Genomic DNA, 26,382 nt, shown 5'->3' on the forward strand with positions numbered 1-26,382 from the left:
TTCTTTATCCAGTCTACCATTGATGGGCATTTAGGTTGGTTCCAAGTCTTGGCTATTGTGAATTGTGCTGCAATAAACATTAGGGTGCAGACCGCTTTTTTCTTTATCAATTTAAACTCCTTTGGGTAAATTCCAAGGAGTGGGATGGCTGGGTCGAACGGTAGGGTTATATTCAGGTTTCTGAGGAATCTCCAGACTGACTTCCATAGTGGCTTGACCAGTTTGCATTCCCACCAACAGTGGGTTAGTGTCCCTTTTTCCCCACATCCTCGCCAGCATCTGTTGTTGGTAGATTTCTGTATGTGAGCCATTCTAACCGGGGTGAGGTGAAACCTCATTGTGCTTTTGATTTGCATTTCCCTGATTGCTAGTGACCTTGAACATTTTTTCATGTGCCTGTTGGCCATTTGGATTTCCTCTTTTGAAAAATGTCTATTGAAGTCCTTGGCCCATCTCTTAAGTGGGTTGTTGGTTTTGTTTTTGTGGAGTTTCTTGATCTCTTTGTAGATTCTGGTTATTAACCCTTTATCTGTTGCATAGTTTGCAAATATTTTTTCCCATTCTGTTGGTTGTCTCTTCACTCTCCTGACTGTTAGAATCATGTGATGCAGCTTCTCAGACCACAGTGGAATGAAGTTGGAAATTAGCAACTCAGGAATCCCTAGAGTGTATGCAAACACACGGAGACTGAACCACAAGCTCCTGAATGAACACTGGGTCATAGAAGAAATCAAAAGAGAAATCAAAAACTTTCTGGAAGTAAATGAGGATAACAATACAACATATCAAAACTTATGGGATACGGCAAAAGCAGTGTTAAGAGGAAACTTTATAGCAATAGGTGCCTGCATCAAGAAATTGGAAAGGCACCAAATAAATGAGCTTTCAGTGCATCTCAAGGATCTAGAACAACTGCAGCAAACAAGACCCAAATCTAGAAGGAGGAGAAATAATTAACATCAGAGAAGAAATCAACAGGATTGAACCTAAAAAAAAATTACAAAAAATCAGCCAAAAAGCCGATTTTTGAAAAAATAAACAAAATTGACACCCCTTGGCCCAACTGACTAAAAAAATAAAGAGAAAAGACCCCCCAAAAAAATAAAATCAGAGATAAAAAGAGAAAGTGACAACAGACATCACAGAAATAAAATGAATCATCAGAAATTACTACAAGGACTTGTATGCCAGCAAACAGGGAAATCTATCAGAAATGGATAGATTCCTGGACACAGGCAACCTACCTAAATTGAACCATGAAGACATGGAAAACCTAAGCAGACCCATAACTGAGACAGAAATTGAAACAGCAATAAAGGCCCTCCCATCAAAGAAAAGCCCAGGACCAGATGGATTCATGCTGAATTCTACCAGACATTTAAAGAAGAACTAACACCATTTCTTCTCAAACTACTTAGAACAATCCAAAAAGATGGAATCCTCCCAAATTCTTTCTAGGAAGCCACATCACTTTAATCCCTAAGCTGAAAAAGATGCAACATTGAAAGAAAATTACAGACCAATATTCCTGATGAACATGGACACAAAAATCCTCAATAAAATTCTGGCCAATAGAATGCAACAACACATCAGAAAGATCATCCACCCAGACCAAGTGGGATTTACCCCTGGTATGCAGGGATGGTTCAATGTGTGCAAATCAATCAATGTGATACACCACATTGACAGACTGCAGAATAAAAACGATACGATTATCTCAATAGATGCAGAGAAAGAATTTGATAAAATACAACACCCTTGGCTGGCGCCGCGGCTCACTAGGCTAATCCTCTGTCTTGCAGTGCCAGCACACCGGGTTCTAGTCCCGGTCCGGGCTCCGGATTCTGTCCCGGTTGCCCCTCTTCCAGGACAGCTCTCTGCTGTGGCCAGGGAGTGCAGTGGAGGATGGCCCAAGTGCTTGGGCCCTGCACCCCATGGGAGACCAGGAGAAGTACCAGGCTCCTGCCATCGGATCAGCGCTGTGCGCCAGCCGCAGCATGCTGGCCGTGGTGGCCATTGGAGGGTGAACCAATGGCAAAGGAAGACCTTTCTCTCTGTCTCTCTCTCTCTCACTGTCCACTCTGCCTGTCAAAAAAAAAATTTAAAAAATTATAAAAAAAATACAACACCCTTTCATGATGAAAACTCTAAGCAAATTGGGTATAAAAGGAACATTCCTCAATATAATCAAAGCAATTTATGAAAAACCCATGGCCAGCATCCTATTGAATGGGGAAAAGTTGGAAGCATTTCCACTGAGATCTGGTACCAGACAGGGATGCCCACTCTCACCACTGCTATTCAATACCATTCTGGAAGTTTTAGCTAGAGCCATTAGGGAAGAAAAAGAAACTAAAGGCATAGAAATTGGGAAGGAAGAAGTCAAACTATCCCTTTTTGCAGATGATAAGATTCTTTATGTAGGGGATCCAAAGAACTCTACTAAGAGACTATTGGAACTCACAGTAGAGTTTGGCAAAGTAGCAGGATATAAAATCAATGCACAAAAATCAATAGCCTTTGGATACACAGGCAATGCCACGGCTGAGGAAGAACTTCTAAGATCAATCCCATTCACAATAGCCACAAAAACAAACAAATACCTTGGAATAAACTTAACCAAGGACCTTAAAGATCTCTACGATGAGAATCACAAAATCTTAGGGAAAGCAATAGAAGAAGATCCCAAAAAATGGAAAAATCTTCCATGCTCATGGATTGGAAGAATCAACATCATCAAAATGTCCATTCTCCCAAAAGCAATTTATAGATTCAATGTGATACCAATCAAGACACCAAAGACATTCTTCCCAGATCTAGAAAAAATGATGCTGAAATTCATATGGAAGCACAGAACTCGAATAGCTAAAGCAATCTTGTACCACAAAAGCAAAGCTGGAGGCATCACAATACCAGATTTCAGGACATACTACAGGGCAGTTGTAATCAAAACAGCATGGTACTGGTACAGAAACAGATGGATAGACCAATGGAACAGAATAGAAACACCAGAAATCAACCCAAACATCTACAACCAACTTATATTTGATCAAGGATCTAAAACCAATTCCTGGAGCAAGGACAGTCTATGCAATAAATGGTGCTGGGAAAACTGGATTCCACGTGCAGAAGCATGAAGCAAGACCCCTACCTTACGCCTTACACAAAAATCCACTCAGCATGGATTAAAGCCCTAAATCTATGACCTGACACCATCAAATTATTAGAGAACATTGGAGAAACCTTGCAAGATATAGGCACTGGCAAAGACTTCTTGGAAAAGACTCCGGAAGCACAGGCAGTCAAAGCCAAAATTAAGTATTGGGATTGCATCAAATTGAGAAGTTTCTGTACAGAAAAAAAAAAGTCAGGAAAGTGAAGAGGCAACTGATAGAATGGGAAACAATATTTGCAAACTATGCTAGAGATAAATGATTAACAACCAGAATCTACAAAGAGATCAAGAAAACTCCACAACAACAAAATAAAGAACCCACTTAAGAGATGGGTCAAGGACCTCAATAGACATTTTTCAAAAGAGGAAATACAAATGGCCAACAGGCACAGGAAAAAATGTTTGGGGTCGCTAGCAATCAGGGAAATGCAAATCAAAACCACAGTGAGATTCCACCTCACCCTGGTGAGAATGGCTCACATACAGAAATCTACCGACCTGGTGAGGATGTGGGGAAAAAGGGACACTAACCCACTGTTGGTGGGAATGCAAACTGGTCAAGCCACTATGGAAGTCAGTCTGGAGATTCCTTAGAAACCTGAATATAACCCTTCCATACAGCCCAGCCTTCCCACTGCTTGGAATTTGCCCAAAGGAAATTAAATGGGCAAACAAACAAGCTGTCTGCACCTTAATGTTTATTGCAGCTCCATTCACAATAGCTACGACCTGGAATCAACCTAAATGCCCATCAACGGTAGACTGGATAAAGAAGTTATGGGACATGTACTCTATAGAATACTATCAGCAGTAAAAAACAATGAAATCCAGTCATTTGCAACAAAATGCAGGAATTTCGAAAACATCATGCTGAGTGAATTAAGCTAGTCCCAAAGGGACAAATATCATATGTTCTCCCTGATCGGTGACAACTAACCGAGCACCAAAAAGGAAACCTGTTGAAGTGAAATGGACACTATGAGAAACGGTGACTTGATCAGCCCTTGTCCTGACTGTTGATGTACAACTGAATACTTTATTCCTTTTACTATTTTTTTGTTCTACTTAATACTATTGGTTGAACTCTGTAATTAACACATAATTATTCCTAGGTGTTTCAATTTAACTGAAAATTGATTTCTGTTAAATCTAAGAGTGTGAATAAGAGAGGGAGAAGATGTGCACTTTGGAACAAGCTCAAGCTGACTTGCCCCAGATGGTTAGTTAGAAACCTGCCTGGGGATTCCAATTCAATCCCATCAAGGTGGCATGTACCAATGCCATCTCACTAGTCCATGTGATCAATTTCAGTTCACAATTGAGTGAGATCCCAGTGGAAAGAACAGGCCATCAAAGAAGGAGGTACCTTTCTCTGAAGGGAGGAGTGAACTTCCACTTTAACTATGACCTTGTCTAAATAAGATCGAAGTCGGCAGACTCAAAAGGCTTCCATAGCCTTGGCAGCTCATGACAAGAGCCTAGGGAGATTACTGACACCATAAACAAGAGTGTCAATCTGTTAAGTCAACAACAGGAGTCACTGTGCACTTACCCCTCATGTAGGATCTCTGTCCTTAATGTGTTGTTCAATGTGAATTAATGCTATAACTAGTACTCAAACAGTATTTTATAGTTTATGCTCTGTGTGGGTGCAAACTGTTGAAATTTCTACTTACTATATGCTAAATTGATCTCATGTGTATAAAGATAATTGAAAATGAATCTTGATGTGAATGGAATGGGAGAGGGAGTGGGAGTTGGGAGGGTTGTGGGTGGGAGGGAAGTTATGTGGGGGGAAAGCCATTGCAATCCCTAAGCTGTACTTTGGAAATTTATATTTATTAAATAAACGTGAAAAAATACATTATATATTTTGTATAATGATTGCAAGCCTTTTGTTAAAATCAGTAGCTATTTAGCCTAATTCTAGCAGTATTTTGCCCTTGGCACTAGTCCTTATTTTGTGCATGCTTTTTGTGATCTGTGTTAAAAATCGGCATTGCTAACATTACAGCTGGAACTTAAACTTGTTATTCAAATAAATATTTAATTTTTAATTGCTCTTGTATAATCAGATGCCCCTCTTAGTATTATTTTAGAAGCATCGGGAGGGTTTTGCCTAAAGTACAATTTATCGGGGAAAACTAGATTTTAGTTTTATAAAACTTTAAGTCTTTCACGGGACCTATATTTTCTTGAATTGGATTTTGTAGTTCTAGAAACAATAGGCTATTTAACAGGTGTTGACTGTCTGGCTAAAAAACGGAGGCTTCCTTATATTTTCACCCAGTAAACAAGCAGGGGCGATTCCTGTGGGGTGAACCGTGGGCGAAGCGTGGGGCACCGAGCCCCTGAGTGTCTGTCGTCGGAGAAAGCGCCGCGTCTCTCCCAGGGCCTGAACACTTCCTGCTCATGGCACCAGAGCTGCACTTGCACACCCATCCACTTGTTGCCCAAGGCTCCATCACAGGGAAGGGGAGGCTCCCTGGAAGAGGCATTACCTGGCCGAGCCCCCCCGTAGGAACCGAGGCAGCCCCTCTGCACCAGCGCCTGGACTGTAGCCGTGTGTGGTGGCTGGTGCGTGAGAGGCTGCTGCAGAACTGAAGCTAACAGGACGTTTCACAGGCATTTATACAGACGTTGGTCCTCGAGCCGCAGGCCAGTGGTCTGCAAAATAAAGTGTGCTGGAAACCTCTGAGTAAGCAAGCCTCCTGTTGAGCTTTCTTTGTTAATGGGTCGCTGAGTCTGAACTACTTGGAGTTACAGTGTTTGGTGGAGGGCCCCACCCGCAACCCTCCCCTTTCCCGCTCCCTCTCCCCTTCCATTCACATCAAGATTGTTGTATTCAAACCACTGCGTATGGCTTAGTTGTGTTTGTGCTATTGGAAATGTCTTTATCCTGTTTTTTCTTTTTAATTATTCTTACATGAGAACACCTCAATTTTTGTTGCAGAACTGAAATTGTAATTCAGATCTAAAGGAATGGCAGTAAACGGGAAGCATATGTGTTGTGTGTGCAAGTGTGTGAGTGTGCGTGAGTGTGACTTTTCCCTCCTTAGTCCCTTCCTCCCCACCCCTTCTTCACCACCAAATACCACAGATCCACCATTCTCAACAGGATGGGGGTGGGGTGGGGAGCAGGGACATGTCAAATCACCCAGAGAGATTTTTGTTGTGGTTGTGTTAGATTTAGTGCCTCCCAGTGGCCTAGCCCCAAAGGTCCCAGCCTGAGTTTATCTCAGGACCCTGAATCTGAAAGGAAAAAAAAACAGACCATGTTTCCACACAAGGCCACACTCACCTTTTCCTGGGGACTAGGATGTGAACATATCTTCCAGCAAGGGAGACACCATCTTTTGGAGGTGTCAGGGATCCTTTGTTGAGGGGGGGTGTGGTCGGTGCTGTGGCATAGTGGGTAAATCTGCCACCTGCAGTACCGGCATCCCAAATGGGCGCCGGTTCAAGTCCTGGCTGCTCCACTGCCAATCCAGCTCTCTGCTATGGCCTGGGAAAGCAGTAGAAGATGGCCCAAGTCTTTGGGCCTCTGTACTCAGGTGGGAGACGGGGAAGAAACTCCCGGCTCCTGGCTTCGGATCACCGCAGCTCTGGCCGTTGCAGCCAACTGGGGAGTGGCCCAGCGGATGGAAGACCTCTCTCTTTCTCTCTCTGCCTCTGCCTCTCTGGAACTCTGCCTTTCAAATAAATAACTAAGAAAGAGAGAGAGAGAAAGAAAAGAAATCCTAGAGGCAATATGATGTAGACCATTGGTGACGGGGTCTGGAGTTCAGCATCCGGCTCGCTTGCTTTGCCACTCAAATTTAAATAAATAATTATTAAACACTTCATTTTTTACATTTATTTGACTGATAGAGTTAGACAGTGAAAGAGAGACAGAAAGTTCTTCCTTCCTTGGTTCACCCCCCAAATGGCCGCTATGGCCGGAGCTAAGCCAATCCGAAGCCAGCAGCCAGGTGCTTCCTCCTGGTCTCCCATGCGGGTGCAGAGCCCAAGCACTTGGGCCATCCTCCACTGCCCTCCCGGCCCATAGCAGACAGCTGGACTGGAAGAGGAGCAACCAGGACTAGAACCCGGGGCCCATATGGGATGCCGGTGTTGCAGGTGGAGGATTAACCAAGTGAGCCACGGTGCCGGCCCCCACTTCATTTATTTTTAATAAAGGTTTATTTATTTTATGTGAAAGTCAGAGTTGCACAGAGAGAGAAAGAGAGGCAGGGAGAGAGAGAGAGTCTTCCATCTGCTGGTTCACTCCCCAAGTGGCCGCAACGGCCAGAGCTGGGACGATCTGAAGCCAGGATCCTACCAGGAGCTTCTTCCAAGTCTTCCATGTGGGTGCAGGGGCCCAAGGGCCTAGGCCATCTTCTACTGCTTTCCCAGGCCATACAGAGAGCTAGATTGGAAGTGGAGCAGCCAGGTCTCGAATTGGTTCCCATATGGGATGCCGGCACTGCAGGCAGCGGCTTTACCTGCTACCCACAGCACTGGCCCCAGATAAACACTACAGTTCCTGAAGATGCTTACTCAGGAAATGTCCAAGTAGTCCAAATTGCTGCTTAAGAATGCAAATAACATCAACCAAATGACCCCTTTATTTAAAAAATTGTTTTAATTCCCCATGGGTTCGTAAATGAACACATTTGTTTAAAAATTGTTTTTTAAGAAATGTCTTTGAGAGGAACAGAGAAGGAGAGTGTTCCCATTGGATGTTTCACTCCCCCAAATTCCCACAAAGGCATGGGTTGCGCTGGCTCAAGTCAGAAACTCAATCCAAGACTGCCACAGTCCAGATACCCAGTGTGGAGGGCAGGGACCCAACCACTGGGGCCGTCGCCGCCTCTCAGGAAGCTGGAGACAGGAGCTGACGCTGGGAATTGAACCCAGGCACGCCCATGTGGTATGCAGGCATCTGAACTCCTAGGCTCAACACCTGCCTCCAACTGGAAGGAAGGAAGGAAGGAAGGAAGGAAGGAAGGAAGGAAGGAAGGAAAAGAACATCCCTTGGAGTTTAAACAGATGAAGGACGATTGTAGATGTTCAACGATTTTCTTCCTCTTGCGGTAACAATCATACATTGAAACATAATCTTAAAAAATGTTTTAACAGAGCCGAGGCGGGGATCTTCACACACCTGCTCAACGAGGGCATTTGAGAGCAGCATAACCAGTGCAGGTCTAAGTAGTGGGAAAGCAGTCACTGCCAGGCCCAGTGCGGGCCAGGTCTGAGCTCCAAGTAGGTGACAGGTGAGCCGCATTCATATTTTTAGTTTGGTTTTTTCTCTTCTTAGCAGTTCCTACCGCTCACCAGGCGAGGGCGGTAGGGAGACACCAGTTGGTCCGCTCCCCATCTGGTAGTTGCTCCTCCAAGGCTCAGCCTCTGAAGTGGGGCTCAAAAGCCAGGTGAGCCTCTGGGATCCCAGCCTGCCAGCTGAAGGATCAGGATCTTGCATGGGGTAACCGGGGCGGCGGCGGAGGTTAACAGGGAGTAAGGCAAGGAGCAGGCCTGAGGTCCTCTCCCCCCGGTCGCTGGGAGGACGTCCCCGCAGCCCGGTGGCCCGGCCAGCCCACGCCGGGGCGGCGAACCAGGGATCCCTAGTGCCGCGCGAGTCCACGCCCCGGTCTTGGGCGGGGCCGCCCCGCCTCCGGTGCTGCCTGCAGAGTTAAGTCCTAGGCCATGGGGTCTCAGCACCGCCGTCATGGATCAGCTGCGCGCTGGCGCCCGCCTGAGGATCGTGCTGGGACACCTCGGCCACCCCTCGGCCGCGGCCATCGTATCCTTGTGCCTGCGCGCGCTGCTCGGGCCCGGGCCCGGGGCGATGGCCTGCGTGCGCTTGTCCCCTCTAGGTCACTTTTCCCCCAGAGCGAGCCGGGCAGCGGGGAGGAGGCCATGTCTCTGCTCCATCCTCCGTGCGCCCTTAGGGGCTCCTTTTCTTGCTTTGCGGTCTCGGGAGGTGATCCGGAGGAGGACTTTGCCATTTTCTCTGAGGCTGCCCAGAGCCCTGCTCACAAATGCCAAAGCGGGGGGTGCTGCATCTTCCGGCCACCTCTAGGGTCCTTGTGAAGATGAAGTGAGGTGGTAGAGGCCAAAGCGCCTTAGCCGCGGTGTGCACCTGTCCGAGGAGGAGTGAAGTCAGAGCTCCCGCGTCTGTTCAGGAAGATGCCTGTCTCCTGAGAACTGAACTAGCACGGAGGGGTGGGGGGTGGGGCTATTTCTCGGAACGGCTTGCTCCTCGGTTTTACCTTATTTGCCTTAATTCACGTCCTAGGTAGCCCACCCCACTTCAGGGACATCTTCCCCTGCCAGTTTCCAGCCTCAGCAATTCCAGTAAGTAGATCTAACTGTGATTTTTTATTTTTTTTAAACGATTTATTTTATTTGAAAGAGGTACACAGAGAGAGAAGGAGACGCAGAGAGAGAGAGAGAGAGAGAGGTCTACCATCCGTTGGTTCAGTCCCCAGTTGGCCGCAACAGCACGACCTGTGCCGATCCGAAGCCAGGAGCCAGGAGCCAGGAGCTTCTTCGGGTTCCCAAGAGGGTTCTGGGGCCAAGCACTTGGGCCATCTGCTACTACTTCCCCGGGCCATCAGCAGGCAGCTGGTTTGGAACTGGAGCTGCTGGTATTCGAACCGGTGCCTATATGGGATGCTGGTGTCACAGGCAGATGCTTAACCTACTATACCACAGCACCAGTCCTCCAGAACTAGTTCTAATCAGTAAAGTTGGGGAAAATGTTTCGTGTGTTGACTTTAATTTTCTATATGTAAATTTCAGAAGGAAGGAACAGCATCAGAAACTACATAACTAATAACCCAGGCATGATATATATTACATTTAAATTAGCTTGTAGTTATATTGACATATTAGCTAGCTAGCATCTCTGGCATATCTTAAGTCACTTTTGATAGAGAAAGCTTTGACCTTCATAAATATTCTTCTTGTAATAAATATTATTAGCAATAATTCCAATTTTTAAATTGCTGGTTAAGATTTATACTTATTTATGGGATATGATATTGAATTTGATACATGTATGCAATATAAAATGATCAAATGGGGTAATTAGTTTTTCTACCTCTCAGATACCATTTCTTCTGCTCTACGTGGTTTCAAGTGCATAATTAATTGCTCTAGAGTCCAGGTACCCTGCTGTGTTACAGAGCAGAAGGGCTCACGTCAAGGAGTGGGTTATGTAGCTTGAGTCTGTGGACATGCTGTGTACTTACTTGGATGTTGTCACTTTGATTACTTCTACGAATGCACCAACCAGAAAATTAAAAGTGTATTGAATTGTTTCCCATCTGAAAAACCACATATATTCATTACACCAAAAATCTTATATACTCATCTATAATTCCATTGCTGAAAGGCACTCACTCTTACAAATTATTTTTGATATATTGTTGCAAGTTTTAAACTTTTCTTCTAAGTTTTTATTGATGTATTTTCATTTTATCTGAAAGGGAGAGAGAGAGAGAGAGAGAAAGACAATGGCAAAAAAAGAGAGAGTGAGCTACCACCCCCTGGTCACTCTCCAGAGGAACACAGTAGTTGAGACTAGGCCGAGGCTGAAGCCAGGAGCCCAGAATTCCTTCCAAGTCTCTGACGTGGGTGCAGGAATCCAAGCCGCTGAGCCATCATCTCTTGCCTCCCAGGATGCACATTAAGAGGAAGTTGGATCAGAGATGGAGTAGCCAAGACTCGAACCAGGCACTCAGGAATGGGATGTAGGTGTCTCAGGGGATGACTTACGCTGCTGCTCCAAACACCTGCCCCTGCAGTCTTTCCACAAGTAGTGTCTTGGCTTTACATCACGGTCCTCATATCGTATTAGAAGAAACATCATCCAAACTATCATATGCCCTTTATTTTTAATATTTATTTATTTGAAAGAGTTACACACAGAGAGGAGAGGCAGAGAGAGAGAGAGAGAGAGAGAGAGAGAGAGAGAGGTCTTCTACCCACTGGTTCACTCCCCAGTTGGCCACAATGGCTGGAACTGTGCCAATCCAAAGCCAGGAGATTCCTCTGGATCTCCCACTTGGGTTGGTTGTGGGGGCCCAAGGACTTGGACCATTTTCTGCTGCTTTCCCAGTGCATAGCAGAGAGCTGGATCAGAGGTGGAGCAGCTGGGTCTCAAACTGGCATCCATATGGGATACCGGCACTACAGGCAGTGGCTTAACCCGCTATGCCACAGCACTGGCCCCATGCCTTTTATTTTTAATGCTGGAGTCATAAACTATTGAGTGGATATACCGGGGTGTTCAAAAAGTCTGTGGAAAATCTAGACTGTGAAAATACTCTGCATAGATTTCAAAAAAATTCTTTGTACCTCAATAAACTTGTATTTTTACTCTATTTCCCTCAAACTGTTTGAAGTACACTCATAATGTCGGATAATTTTTCTTCTATTACTGCAGTTTTTTGGGGGGTTAATTACAGTCCTTGCTTTTTAGGTTGTTTTAGATTAGTTCCTTACAGTGAGGAACAGAAATAACAGATTGGAGAGTAGAGTATGAATCTTTCTTAGGTTCTTGATACATGTTGTTTTCTTATAAGGATATTATGGAAATCTTTTCTTCTTTAGGTATACTCTGGATAATAATGTTCTAAGCCTAGAACAGAGAAAATTTTATGAAGAAAACGGGTATCTGGTCATTAAGAATCTGGTGTCCGATGCTGACATTCAGCGCTTCAGGTACGGTAGCCCTGTTTGTTCGTTATGAACTGTGTGTTCTGTGGCATGAGGACCCGAGTCAAGACCCACCTCTCCCTGATCCGTGTTTGCAGTGATTCACTTTGTTAGGAGCTGGGTATGAGCTCTGGGCTAGACTGAGGGCCGCGTCCTGGGCCATCTGCCTAGGTTTCCGCGACTCCGTGTCCCCTCCCTGCTACATTTCATCTGTGCAATGGCCATCGGGACAGTGCCGCCATCCCAGTGGCTAAGACTAAGTACAGTGACAAGTAAGGAAAACGTAGCAAGTGGGGGCTGGCACGCGGTGAACGCGACTGGCGTGTGGCCATCATTTTTACCCTGCAACCAAAAGCACAAAACTGTTTCCCTGCAGGTTTGCCAAGCTGAGCAATGTTTTCATTGTGGTAGGGTGATCCCTGCCTGGCAGTAAGGAGGCTGGCACGTCTGAGGTGGCCGTGTCCCCTCCCTGTTGCCAGGACTATTCTGTTGTAGTGCAGGGAAACCCATCCTGGAGTCTGTAGGTTCCTCTGGAGGGCGGGGCCGGACAGGTGCTGGGAGCCCGCCTTCATGACACCGGATGCAAATTTATTTTCCTAGGAGTGAGTTTGAAAGAATCTGCAGAAAGGAGGTGAGACCACCGGGCTTAATGGTGATGAAAGATGTGGCCATTGTGAAATCGGAGCATAACCTGAGTGAGAAATCAGTTACCAAGGTCCAGGACTTCCAGGAAGACGAGGAGCTCTTCAGATACTGCACCCTGCCCGAGGTCAGAGGCTCTGTGTGCTGGGCTTGTGTGTGGCATCACCGGGCTGTAAGCCTGCACCCCTGCCCCCAGATCTGCTGCTCCTGCCCCTTCCCACATGTGGCTCTAAGCGCTGTAGTCTGCAGCTGGAGGTGCTTTGGGCCCCCAGTGGGTATTTGGCGGTTTTTGGTTGGCTCCCGTTGGCTTCTCCTGGGTGCGAGCCAGGGATGCCGCAGTAGCGGGGCTCAGCCACGCTACAGTGCCCAGAGCCAGAGCAGCCCCCTCCCCAGACAGAGAATGACCCCACCCCCAGCGCCAGGGATGGCAGCCTTGAGGAGCCATGTGTCTGTTGAGAAGGAACAGAATTCTGGGTGAACGGGACACAGCCCTTCCAAGACAACGGGCGTGAAGTTACTGGGGCCATGATACGTAAACTCATGTATTTTTTTTCTTTGGATTATTTACTTGAGAGATAGAAGTTACAGAATGAGAGAGGGAGAGACAGAGGTCTTCCATCTGCCGGTTCCCTCCCCAAATAGCCGCAACAGCTGGAGCTGGGCGCATCCGAAGCTATGAGCTAGGAGCTTCTTCCGGGGCTCCCATGTGGGTTCAGGGGCCCAAGGACTTGGGCCATCTTCCACTGCTTTCCCAGGCCATAGCAGAGAGCTGGATTGGAAGTGGAGGCCCTGAGACTTGAACCGGCGCCCATATCGGAATCTGATGCTGCAGGCGGCAGCTTTACCTGCTATGCCACAGCACTGGCCCCAGGATGCTTTGATTTAAAAATCAGATTTCTTTTTTTTTGAAAAAGAGTATTCTTTTTTTTTTTGACAGGCAGAGTTAGACAGTGAGAGATGGAGAGACAGAGAGAAAGGTCTTCCTTTCGTTGGTTCACCCCTCAAATGGCTGCTGCAGCCGGAGTGCTACACCCATCTGAAGCCAGGAGCCAGGTTCTTCCTCCTGGTCTCCCATGTGGGTGCAGGGCCCAAGCACTTGGGCCATCCTCCATTGCCTTCCTGGGCCACAGCAGAGAGCTAGACTGGAAGAGGAGCAACCAGGACAGAATCCGTCGCCCCAACTGGGACTAGAACTCAACGTACCGGAGCCACAGGCAGAGGATTAACCAAGTGAGCTGCGGCACCATCCAAGAGTATTATTCTTTAAGCATGAACCATATTTACAAAAAAGATCTAAACAGGCCAGCCCCTCGGCTCAGTAGGCTAATCTTCCACCTGCGGCACTGGCACACCGTGTTCTAGTCCCGGTCGGGGCGCCGGATTCTGTCCCGGTTGCTCCTCTTCCTGTCCAGCTCTCTGCTGTGGCCTGGGTGTGTGTAGTGGAGGATGGCCCAAGTGCTTGGGCCTTGCACCCGCATGGGAGACCAAGAGAAACACCTGGCTCCTGGCTTTGGATCAGCGTGGTACGCCGGCCGAGCGTGCTGTCCACAGCGGCAATTGGAAGGTGAACCAACGGAAAAGAAAGACCTTTCTCTCTGCTTCTCTCTCACTGTCCACTCTGCCTGTCAAAAATAAATAAATAAATAAATAAATAAATAAATAAATCAAATTAAAAACAAATAAGAAAAGGTCTAAGCAGTACACAAAGACATGAAGCAAAAAGGAGTGACCCCAGCTCCCCGGAACCTCGCTCCCTGTTGAGTGTATACGTCGGGAATTCTCTCACTTGTACACCTCCTGCCTGTGTCGGGGATCAGGAACCTCCTGGCTGTCACCTTGTGTTTTTCACTTACAGTGGGTGCCTGTCATCCTCCCATAGCCCTCTGCATGGAGCCACCTGGTAACTTTCAAACTGCAGTATACCAGGGTCTTAGTTTCCGAGCCATTTGTTGGAATGGCTCAGCAGGAGGCTTCCCAGGGAGTATAGGAATTATAAGCAGGTGCTGTTAGAGAGCTTGGTTCCCAGAGGTGGGCTGTACAGGGATGCCACCTGTGCCGTCACGTCCAGGTCCCAGACAGAGGACCAAGGGGAAGCGGCCCCCTGGACTGTCGTGCAGTCCTGTGCTGGAGATGGAACTCGGCTGCGGGATGGTGGGTGACAACTTGTGGTTGGCGAAACGCTGCTGTGAATACCTTGGGTGAATATTGGCAGTTCCTGTAGCGCCCTCAGGAGGTACGAGTTACGTGAATGGTTACTTCTCTGTCCATGTGTTGGGAAGCATCACCAGCACATCGAACTCAACGATTTTCAGGAAGTTAGTACTCGGGATAAGATTTAGAAGGAAGCTGATGTAATTGAGGCAAGTGACTGGCTAAAGAACAGTCCGGAAGACAGCAGGGATGGTGGGGATGGCTCTCAGCCGTGGGGGTTTATAAGCGCGAGCCCAAGTGAAGGTGCACAGTCCCAGGCTTGGTGTAGATGGAACCGTGAGGCCTGCCTCTCGAGCTGTTTGTACATTTCAAGTGTTTCAGGCTGTAACTGCCAACATTCCCGACCTAGCAGAGATCAGGCTGTGAGGAGGAGCGGGCCCTGCCTCCTGTTTTGGAATCAGACCCGGCCACGCTTGAATGCCGTCTTCTTCCCTGATCTGACTTCACCCTTGGCCGTGCACCCACAATGCTCCCAGGTCATGATTGAGTCAGTATCTTGATTCTCACGGGACCTCCAACTGCACAGGCACAGGACCTGCTTTTCTTGTCCACTGCTGCACGCTTGCTTCCTGTGACTGGGCCTGCTTCCCGCCTATGTGAAGACGTGGAGGGGAGGGCACACTGGTTGTGCAGTGTCCTCTGAGCCGCTGCCCTGCTCTGACCTGGCCGTAGCTGACAGCAGCGAATCCTGCTGAGCTCTTCCTTTCTTCTCTTACTGTCTGAGAGGCAGACTGATGGAGAAATCTCCACTCACAATTCTACTCCACAGATGCCCATAAGTGTCCAGGGCTGGGCCTGCCAAAGGTGGGTGCTGGAACTCAATCCAGGTCTCCCACGTGGGTGGCAAGAACCCAGCGACTTGAGCCATCAGCTGCTCCCTCCCAGCGTGTGCACGAGCAGGGAGCTGGAATTGGGCACAGAGCTGGGACTCAAACCCAGCTGCCGGGCCAGATGCTCCCCTTGGGCCCACTTAGGCAGGGTCGTTCTTGTGCAGGGTCTCCAAGAAGAAAAAGGAAGCCGTTTCTCCCTGGGCACTGTCTGTGGCTTTGGGTGGCAGAAGGGCTGGTCCTGGCCTTCTAGGCTGATACCTTACAGAAACGCACCCCTTTCTTGTAGAAGAGAAACAGGTTATATTCCCAGCTACTCAGACAAGCCTGCCCAATTCAACGGGTTGTAGATTTAGAGTGGTTTCCAGTTTCTGGATTTTCCGCCATGCTTTGTTCGCAGTGTTGTGAAATACTGACTGTTACCATCTTGCCTGTCATAGAGGAGTTGGCCTTGGTGCCACTGGTCTGTACTTCTGATTGCCCATGAAACTTTGTTCCTCCCCCTCCCCCTTATTTTTCTTAGATCTTGAAATACGTGGAGTGCTTCACCGGACCCAATATTATGGCCATGCACACAATGCTGATTAACAAACCTCCAGATGTTGGTAAAGGACTCTTCTTATTTTTTTTTAATTTAATTTTATTTTTTTTAAACTTTTATTTAATAAATATAAATTTCAAAAGTAGAGTTTTGGATTATAGCGTTTCCCCCCCGTAACCTCCCTCCAACCCTCTTTCTTTTTTTTTTTTAACTTTTATTTAATGAATATAAATTTCCAAAGTACAGCTTATGGATTACAATGGCTTCCCCCCCATAACGTCCCTCCCACCCGCAACCCTCCCCTTTCCCACTCCCTCTCCCCTTCCATTCTCATCAAGATTCATTTCCGTTTCTCTTTATATACAGAAGATCAGTTTAGCATATATTAAGTAAAGATTTCAACAGTTTGCTCCCACACAGAAACATAAAGTGAAAAATACTGTTTGAGTACTAGTTATAGCATTAAATCACAATGTACAGCACACTAAGTGCAAAGATCCTACATGAGGAGTAAGTGCACAGTGACTCCTGTTGTTGACTTAACAAATTGACACTCTTGTTTATGACATCAGTAATCACCCTGGGCTCTTGTCATGAGCTGCCAAGGCTATGGAAGCCCCCTGAGTTCACTGGTGGGTGGCAGGGGTCCAAGCACTTGGGCCATCTTCTGCTGCCTTCCCAGGTGCATCAGAAGGGAGCTGCGTTGGAAGTGCAGCATTCAGGACTCGAACCAGCGCTCATAAAGGATGCCAGCATTGTAGGTGGTACTTAACCAGCGGTGCCACCACAGTACTCCAGGACTCTTCTTATTAAGGAGAAGCAAGAAAAAATTGTTCAATTAACATATGTGAGGTTGATGTTCTGACCTTGGTGGTGCAGAACTTCCAGGCTTCTGGCTTCAGACTGGCTTTGCTCCTGCAGTTGTAGTGGCTGGTTCACTCCCCAGATGGCCACAATGACCAAAGCTGGGCCGATCCAAAGCCAGGAGCTTCTTCTGGGTCTCCTACGCAAGTGCAGGGGCCCAAGGACTTGGGCCACAGTAAACTGCTTTCTCAGGCCATTGCACAGAGCTGGATCGGAAGTGGAGCAGCCAGGACTGAAACCCCCACCCATACGGGATGTGGCACTGCTACTCCACAGTACTGGCCCCTTCGCATTTGATTTGACATCCAGTTGGTTGCTTCTCTCTCAAGGTTGATTTTTCTGTAGTTTTGTTTCATTTCCTGGGGATAGTTCATTTTTCTGGTTTTCTAGGCAAAGGATAAGGAATTCTGAGACTTGGACAAATGTCTTTTTAAGACATTAGATTTAATTTGATTATTTATTTAAAATTAAAAAAAATTTGTCTGAGAAGAAAAGAGAGAGAGCGAGAGCCCTCTCAAGAAAGAGCCCATCTTCTGATTCACTCCCTGATACTTGCAATGCCTGGGGCTGGGCCAGGAACTCAATCCAGGTACCCACCTGGGTGGCAGGAACTAAGGTACTTGAACCATCTTCACCTAGTGCCTTCCAGGGTGCAGAGTGGCAAGAAACTGGAGTTAGGAGCCAGGACTGAGTATCACACCCAGGCATCTGAATGGGGATGCAGATGTCCTCACCAGTGTCTTAACCACGGGGCCTCTTGTCTGCCCTTGAACATCTATTAACAGCAGGTTCTCTTTCAGGCAAGAAGACGTCCCGTCATCCCTTGCACCAGGATCTGTACTATTTCCCCTTCCGGCCCAGCAATCTCATTGTTTGTGCTTGGACCGCGATGGAGCACATTGACCGGAACAATGGTTGTCTGGTGGTGCTCCCCGGCACCCACAAAGGCCCCCTGAAGCCGCACGACTACCCGCAGTGGGAGGTAGGTCTATCTGGGAGCCGAATCTCCTTCCCGGTTTTAAATTTCACTCAGCATCCATAAAGAGCATACAGGGGAGAGGGCACTGCCTTTCTTAGCCAAGCGCTGTCCTGAGACTTAGAAGTGTGATCAGTTGGAGGATGTCAGAGCAAACACCCAGTGTAGTTGTCCTTTGAACACGTGTTTGAAAACCGGCCCAGGTGGGGAACTTGAGCAGGTGCTGCGGAGGGCCCGAGATGGCATGGCCTAATCGCAGAGGAAGACGTAAGCACTTCAGCCCTGGATGTGGGTGATACGTGCCCCCCGAGTCTGCTCGCTGACCGTGGCTCTGAGAGCGGAGAAGAGGAAGGGATCGTGTGCTCCAACTGCAAAGGCCAGCAGGGCTCTTCGGAGGGCTGGTCGGAGGAGAATGGTCCAAGCAGAGAGGCCTGGTTTAAAGGGCAGAGAGACAGAAAGAGAGGGGAAGGGTGGGGGGGGGAGAGGGTGCGAGAGAGAGAGAGAGAGAGAGCTCCTCCATCTGCAAATTCACTCCCCAAATGATCACAACAGCCAGGGCTTGGACAGGTGTCCCCAGTAGGTGGCAGGGACACACTGTACTTGTCACCTGCTGTGTCGCAGGATGTGCGTCAGCAAGAAGCTGGGTCCAGAAGCCTAGGAACCAGGACTCAAACCAGGCATTCTGATGTGGCATGTGGGTTTCCCAGTCATCATCTTTGCCCCAAACTGAGCATATTTTGAGTGTATAACATGATCACTTTGATACACACACACACACACACACACGCACCCCTGTGCAATCCCCACCACAATCGAGATAAGCTCTCTTAATCACAGGTAAACACTGAGTTACTTTCTGGCTTTGTTCATCCGTGCAGCTGTAGATGCTGGGGACTGGTATGCTCCTTTAAGCCAATGAGTGGCGGCATCAGATCGGTCCTTGAGGAAGAATAGGCTGACACTCTGGCCCAGGATGCACTAGAGCTGTGGGCGTCCAGAGCCAGAGGAACCAGAAGGAGATCATGAGCATTTGAGGCGTAAGATGAGGAGGTCGGGAAGGCCTGAGAGATGGTTGGGCTGGAAGAGCACCTGCGGCAGGAAGTGGGGGTTGTAGGTCTTTAGAAGTGAAGAACCTCTGAACGTTCGTCTCGTTAGTTAGAATTCTTGCACGGATAATTAGTGTCACGTGAAAATGTTTGAGTCTGATCCTGTTAGAAAAACTTGGAATTGTGAGATCATCCATGCAGTTCCGGTTTTGGTGAGAGTTAGTGCAAGTAAGCAGCAGGAGAGGCTCTGGATGCCTTAGGCCGAGGGATGTCTGTAGGACTCCAGGGCCAGGCTGGGGCTGTCCCCTCTGTGGGGCTCAGAGTGGTGGCAGCTGCAGGGCTGGGGGTCTGACTCGCTGAGCCTGGGTCACGTTTCCACCTTTTGCCAGAAGAGAAGGGCACTGGGTCAAGGTTCACCACTCTGCAGCAGGGAAGTGGGCGCAGACAGAGGCATGGGATTTGGGATCCCTTGGGAAGCTGAATGGGTGCTCCTGCCTCCCTGCCCCCCAGTGACCCATGTAAACTCCCACACTGTGAACTTTATTGTCTTTCTCGCTGTCTGTCTTTCCTCTCTCCCTTCCTTCCCTCCTCCCTCTCTTTCCCTCGCTGTCTCCCTCCCTCCCTCTGTCCCTTCCTTCCTTCTCTTTTTCTTTCAGAGACAAACACAGCGCATGCATGCACTCCCATCTACTGGTTCACGCTCCCCAGAAACCCGCAGTGGCAGAGACCAAGGAGCTGGGAGCTCAGGCCAGGTCTCTCATGTGGGTGGCAGGAACCCAAGTAATTTTTTAAAATAGGAGCTTACAGCTTATTATTTTATTTATTTTTAAGATATTTTTATTTATTTGAAAGGCAGAGTTACAGAGAGAGGTAGAGTCTGAGAGAGACAGGTCTTCCATCCACTAGTTCACTCCCCAGATGGCCACAATGGCTAATGCTGTGCAGATCCGAAGTCAGGAGCCAGGAGCTTTTTCTGGGTCTCCCATGTGGGTGCAGGGGCCCAAGGACTTGGGCCATCCTGCACTGAACTCCTGGAGCACAGCAGAGAGCTGTTCCGAAGAGGAGCAGTCGGGACTAGAACTAGCACTCATATGGGATGCTGGTTCTGGCTCTTCAGGCCAAGGCTTTAACCCACTGTGCCATAGCACCGGCCCCAGGAACCCAAGTACTTGCCCCATATTCTGCTGCCTCGCAGGGTCGGCATTAGTTGAAGCTGGAGGCGGGTATGGAACTCAGGCCCCTCATGTGGAGTGTAGGCATCTACACAGCTAAGCCAAACCACACCCTGAGGCTTGCAAGCTTTACATGCTTCTCACTTGTGTTTCTGCAATAAAGAAGCAACCCATTACCTAAAGCGATAACTTGCTTTGGAAACAGTTTTAAACAAACACCAACTGTATTCTTTTTGTTTTTTTCTTACTAAGGACGTGACATAAATGGTTTTGAGCAAAAAGTAAATAAAGTACAAATTGAGCATTTCCACCCTGCCCCTATTTCAGAAGGACTGGCTTCTCAGAGACGCGCCCCTGTAATGGAGAAGAATGTTCGCGAGCTCTGGGAGAGGACACTGCTGGCAAAGACTGTTACAGAGTCAGCTGGCAGGGTCAGGAGGAGGGCGGATAAGGGTGACCCCTGTACTGATCCAAAAGGCAAAGCCCGTCTGAGGCTTCCTGTTTGACTCAGTCATGAAATTTCAAAGATTTTAATACCAACACATGACTTCTCAAACCAGGCACCGAGAGGCTTTTGTGTATGGAAAACTTTGTCTTTCTGTTTTTTTTTTTTTTTTAAAGGTTCTTTTATTTATTTGAAAGGCAGAGATACACACACACACACACACACACACACAGAGCGCGAGAGAGAGTGAGAGGGAGCGACAGGGAGTGAGAGGGAGTGAGAGAGCACTTCCATCTGCTGGTTCCCTCCCCAAGGGCTGGGGTTGGGCCAAGCTAAAGCCGGGAGCTTCTTCCTGGTCTCCCACATTGGTGCAGGCACCCAGGTTCTTGGGCCAACATCTGTTGCCTTCTCAGACACATTAGCAGCAAGCTGGATTGGAAGTGGAGCAGCCAGGACTCGAACTGGCGCCAATATGGGATGCGAGCATTATAGGCCAAAGCTTAACCCATGTACCACAGTGCTGGCCCCTGAAAACTTTTCCAAGACTGATTCAGATGTCTTTTTCTCTTGGAAGAACAGAGTGCGCCCGTGCTCCCGTGGTGAGCCGTTGAACAAGTTTTTACTGATGCTGCTGCTTCCTCGTGTTTAGCTGTGTCTTCTCTTGTGTGTCGCAGGGAGGAGTTAATTTAATGTACCACGGGATCCAGGACTACGAGAAGAACAACGCCCGCGTGCACCTTGTGATGGAGAAGGGGGACACAGTTTTCTTTCATCCTTTGCTCATCCATGGATCCGGGCGGAACAGAACCCAAGGCTTCCGGAAGGTATAAGTTCACATTGCTGCAGCTCTCAGAGATGATGAGTTAGAAACAAACATTTTAAGATATATGAAAATGTGAAGGGTGTGGGAGTTTTAACTAAACTGGACTTTAGTCCAGTTTGTTTACCAGGAAATCAATTTCTGGGCCTTGTGCCTTTTTGGCTCTTATCAGTGAGAAGCCAGAGGACCTCAGGATCCTAATCATGTGGATATTACTACTGACACATGAACGTGCTCGGGATTGCTTCTTCTGGGGCTAAAATGTGGAATTTAGATGCTTGTGTAAATGATAACTGGAGGGAACTTCATGTTAATATTACTGCTGGGAAAGCAGTATTGATCCAATACACGTTGTATTGATTCTGAATTGATTGCCCTGAAGCCAGAATGAACTTCAGCCATACATATGTATCTATATATATTTATATCTATATAGATATAGAGATATATATAGAGATATATATGCATCTTTTTAATCCCTTGGCCTTAGAAGATTTTAATTTCATTGCTTGCATTCAAAAGGGAATGAGGATCCTCACACACCCCGGATGGTTGACTTCTTGGTCTCACAGACTGACGGTCCCGTGGGTGCACATTCTCCCAGGGTAACATGCTGTCCACACCCAATACTGGAGCTCCTTTGGGGCCCAGTGGGGCTTTCCAGTTCATGATGCTGTTCCCACCAATCCCTGAAGCCTCTCTGAGGCCAAAGGTCAGGGGTCACATTTCATGTTCCATCCATTCATTTTCTTCCCCGGGCTCAGTAGGGCCCAGATTGGGCTGAGGCAAGTTGAGGCAGCCTCCCCAGGGGCAAAATTTAAGGGGATGAGGCCAGCGCTGTGGTGTAGTAGACTAAGCCTGTGCTTGTGGTGCTGGCATCCGATATGGCTGTTGGTTCATGTCCCAGCTGCTCCTCTTCCAATCCAGAGTCTGCTATGGCTGGGAAAGCAGTGGAAGATGGCCCAAGTACTTGGGTCCCTCCACCCACATGGGAGACCCGGATGAAGCTCCTGGCTTTGGCCTGGCCCAGCTCTGGCCATTGTAGCCATTTGGGGAGTGAACCAGCAGATGGTGGATCTTTCTGTCTTTCTCTGTCTCTGTACTTGACCTCTCAAAAAAAAAAAAAAAAAAAAACTTAAAAAAATTGAGAGGATTCCAATAAAACCTCAGCAATCAAGGTCCCTTACATTTTTCCCAAGTCACAACGAACACAAACAACCTATCCTGTGCAACAATGCCAGAATCTTAAATAGAAGATGGGATTGGACTCTGCACTCACACAGCCCTCCGAGCCACAGGAGTGAGGAGGTGCAGGGACAGTTATGCAAATGTCGCTGTGGGTTTTACTACCTGACTGTGCAGTGTTCCTCCAGGATGTTTTCAGTAGCCTTAATGCCCTGGAAAAATATTAATCATCATGACATAACAATGTGAATGCCAGCGCACACATGTTTGCCTTTGCCTGGGGCTCTGCTGTGGCTACATGGGGGCTCACCTAAGGAAATGGAGTTTGTCACTCCACTCTCTGGAAGCTCCATGTGTTGGGCAAAGTAGTAAGTCCTCCTGCAGGGTGCAGTCACCTTAAGATATCTGACCTGTGGCAAAGACAGTGAGTTTTAACGTTGCTTTGCCACTTAGGTCTGTGTATAAGTTTTTCTGGAACGGGAAGAACCACATAACTTAAGCCTTTGCCTTGAAGGAAACACGGCCTTGGCCTTGAAGTGTTCCCTCTGATTTGCGAGGAGGTGGGCATGGGTTTTCTTTCCACGGTGTCTTCAGTTTTCATGCTTGCCATCAGAATACTAACCCTCCCAAATTTGGCAGGGGGCCTAGCCTTGGAACTAAGAAGATGACGGGCTACTTGGGATACCTGGCTTTGTGGGGCTTAGGAAAATCCCATGGCAAAGTTCTCTCACCTAGGGGATTGTGTTTCCTGTCCCCTCTATACCTTTTCTTTTCTTAAAGATGTATTTTTTATTTAAAAGGCAAAGTGACAGAGAAAGAGAGAGAGAGAGAGAGAGAGAGAGAGAGAATCTTTGATGCACTGGTTCACTCCTCAAATGGCTGCAATAGCCAGAGCTGGGCCAGGCTGAAAGCAGAATCCTGGAAGTCTGGTGGGGCAAGGACCCAAGTGCTTTCCCAAGAGAGGTCTTCCATCCACTGGTTCCCTCCCCAATTGGCTGCAATGGCCAGAGCTGGGCTGATCTGAAGCCAGGAGCCAGGAGCTTCTTCCAAGTCCACACATGGGTGCAGGGGACCAAGTAATTAGGCCATCTTCTACTACCTTCCCAGGCCCTAGCAGAGAGCTGGATTGGAAGAGGAGCAGCCAGGACATGAACCAGTGCCCATATGGGATGCTGGTGATATAGGCAAAGGCTTAGTTCACTATGCCACAGCACCAGCCCCCCATCTACACCTTTTAAAAAACAATGATGGGCTCAGCTGCCTCAGTTATCACACCTGGTTCAAACCATTTGTAAATTTTCAGTTAGCCTTTAACTGGGGTCCTGGGAGAGGGATGGAGCTGAGCTACAGAGACACTGATTTTGTGTCCCATGGAGCAGGCTTCCAGTGTAGAATTGGCTGGGTAAGAGAAGGCCTCCCTGCCTGGTTGGTTGCTGGCAGCAATGGGATGTGTTTCTCAATTTCACCACTCTCTATAGGCCATTTCCTGCCATTACGCCAGTGCCGACTGCCACTACATTGATGTGGAGGGCACCAGCCAAGAAAACATTGGGAAGGAAGCTTCACGAATGGCGGATAAATTCCAGGGCTATGAGGGCACCGTGGACTTGAAGGTACGCTTGTGAAAAATTAGGTACAGGTGTCAGGTGTGTCTTCAGATGCTTCATGGTTCTCCCACCCAGGTTAATTCTGGGAGGTGCAGAGTGCACCTTCTGAAGTAGCTTCCCAGCATGAGAATCTTCTTCCTTCATTACCTGCAGGTGTGACCCCAGCTGGCAGGTCTTGGCATTTTTCCCACGAAATCTTGTCCCTTGCCTTTTGTTCAGTCCTTAAAATGCCTCACACAGACAACCTAATCTGTCCACTGGGACTTATATCTGACACCCTGAATTTTAACACAGGATAAACACAGTATGCAGTCAGCTCTGCTTAATTGCAAGTTCTGCGTCTGTAGAGTCAATCATCCAATGTATAAAAGACAAGCAGAAACATTTGAAAAAATATTCCACTTGTTCTGAATACATACAGACCTGTTCCTTATTAACGAGCAGGCAGTCAAAGCTACCGGTGACCAGCAGACAAATTGTCTGTGTCATTAGTCCCTGAATGATCCAGAACAGCTGTTTACATAGCATAGTCATTGTACTAATATTATGAAGACTCTAAAGATGACTTGAAGTAGGCAGGAGGATGTGCACAGGTTAGATTCAGGTTTTATACACTACTTGATACTCAGATGAGGGACTGGAGCAGCCTTAGATGTTGTATTCCCTGGGGGTCCTGGAACCAGTGCCCTGAAGATATGATGAGGTCCAGCTGCACATATGTTTGAATTCAGCAAGGCTATGCTGAATAAATGCCTCCTATATTTAATTGAGTTATCGAGCAGGTCATTGTTCCTCAGGCTTACTGGGAATGGCGGTACTAATTGTTGTGATCTGCTTTATAATTCTTTGTGAGGTATCAAAGCACGTTCATGTCCATTCTCCTGTTTTCTTCTCCCAGCCCTAGCGTTACGAGACATTCCCTGCAGTTAGCAGGTGCACCACCTCAGCCAGGGCTGGCGATGTGGGGCCCCCACTGACTTAGTGTGGTGGCACTATTTTAGATATTACATTAATTGGAGTCTGAGAACATGGTTTACTTACTAACCAGTGTAGCAATTATGGGGAATTTTCCCCCTATTTAACCCTATGTAGATGGTGAGTAGGCAAATAGAAGTGTTCCATAAATTCCTTCTGTTTGGCCTTATTTCCAGGATATTTTTATATTTCGAAGTCGACTTGTGAAGGGGGAACGAGTCAACCTTTGAAACCACCCTTTGCTAAAACTCTCCTACAGGAACGCAAACAAAAACAGGTGTCAGAAGAAAACCCTTCCCTTGTGATGGTGTCATCTGTGCTATCACTCGTTAACAAAATCACAAACCATGGCTCAGGTACTTGATTGCATACAGTTAATTCTGCAGTGCAATGAGGGTGTGGTGATGGAAGTAAAAACAGTAAAAGTCAAATAGTATTGTCTCAAGGAAAATCATCTGGGGTTACAACAAGATTAATAAAGATAGTTGACATAATTTCAGTGTGTGAAGTCGGTTATTTCGTTCAGTTGCTGAAATGAATGCTTTGGAACTCAGGAAGAGCTGAAGTTTGCATTTCTGTCCTGATAAACCCACAACCTACCAATTTCCTGTCGTGACAGATGCTTCTCCAATTAAGAACACCATATAACACATTGACCTTTTATTAAAGGCTTCAGGAGGACATAATAAAGACACAGTAAGGGTCTGATACAGGCCTTCTTGCACAACTTGCTCAACCCAACTGTCCTCCTTAAGAAACCCACCTGGTATTTCTGTTCTTTTAAAAATTAGTTTATTTGTTTGAGAGGCAGAGTTACAGACAGAGAGGGGGAGAGACAGAGAGATCTTCTATGCACTGCTTACTCCCTACGTGGCCAAAGACAGGAGCCAGGAGCATCTTCTGGGTCTCCCATGTGAGTGAAGTGGCCCAAGGACTTGGGCTATCTTCCACTGCTTTCCCAAGTCATGAGCAGGGAGTTGGATTGGAAGTGGAGCAGCCAGGACTTGAACCAGCATTCACACGGGATGCCTGCACTGCAGGTGGTGGCTTAGCCTACTATTGCCACAGCGCCAGCTCCTATCTCTGATCTTTTCCTCTGTTCAGATGGTGTGTTCTATTGGGCAGGGCAGTCCAAAGCCTTGAGCATTTATGAATGAAACACCACTTCCTTCATTGTACAGAGAAAGTTT

General features: G+C 47.5%; 1 protein-coding gene across 1 annotated transcript; it reads left to right on the plus strand.

Annotated features, from left to right (window-relative positions):
• Positions 1-7,929: 7,929 nt before the first annotated feature.
• Positions 7,930-25,685, plus strand: LOC127488880 (phytanoyl-CoA dioxygenase, peroxisomal). Its single transcript, XM_070055684.2, has 9 exons — positions 7,930-8,960; positions 9,456-9,514; positions 11,777-11,887; positions 12,482-12,650; positions 16,085-16,166; positions 17,767-17,948; positions 21,280-21,429; positions 24,089-24,223; positions 25,369-25,685. Exons 1-9 carry the CDS (start codon positions 8,886-8,888, stop codon positions 25,420-25,422), a joined length of 1,017 nt encoding a protein of 338 aa, XP_069911785.1. The 5' UTR covers positions 7,930-8,885; the 3' UTR covers positions 25,423-25,685.
• The last annotated feature ends 697 nt before the right edge of the window (positions 25,686-26,382 follow it).

Source organism: Oryctolagus cuniculus, chromosome 13 (genome assembly GCF_051225735.1).
Source record: "Oryctolagus cuniculus isolate XC-2025 breed Fujian yellow rabbit chromosome 13, ASM5122573v1, whole genome shotgun sequence".
Lineage (NCBI taxonomy): Eukaryota > Metazoa > Chordata > Mammalia > Lagomorpha > Leporidae > Oryctolagus > Oryctolagus cuniculus.

Coding starts and splice junctions, on each gene's coding strand:
- LOC127488880 (XM_070055684.2), top strand. CDS start 8,886: ATGGATCAGCTGCGCGCTGGCGCCCGCCTGAGGATCGTGCTGGGACAC. Junction 21,430..24,088: donor GAACCCAAGGCTTCCGGAAG/GTATAAGTTCAC, acceptor CACTCTCTATAG/GCCATTTCCTGCCATTACGC. Junction 24,224..25,368: donor AGGGCACCGTGGACTTGAAG/GTACGCTTGTGA, acceptor CCTTATTTCCAG/GATATTTTTATATTTCGAAG.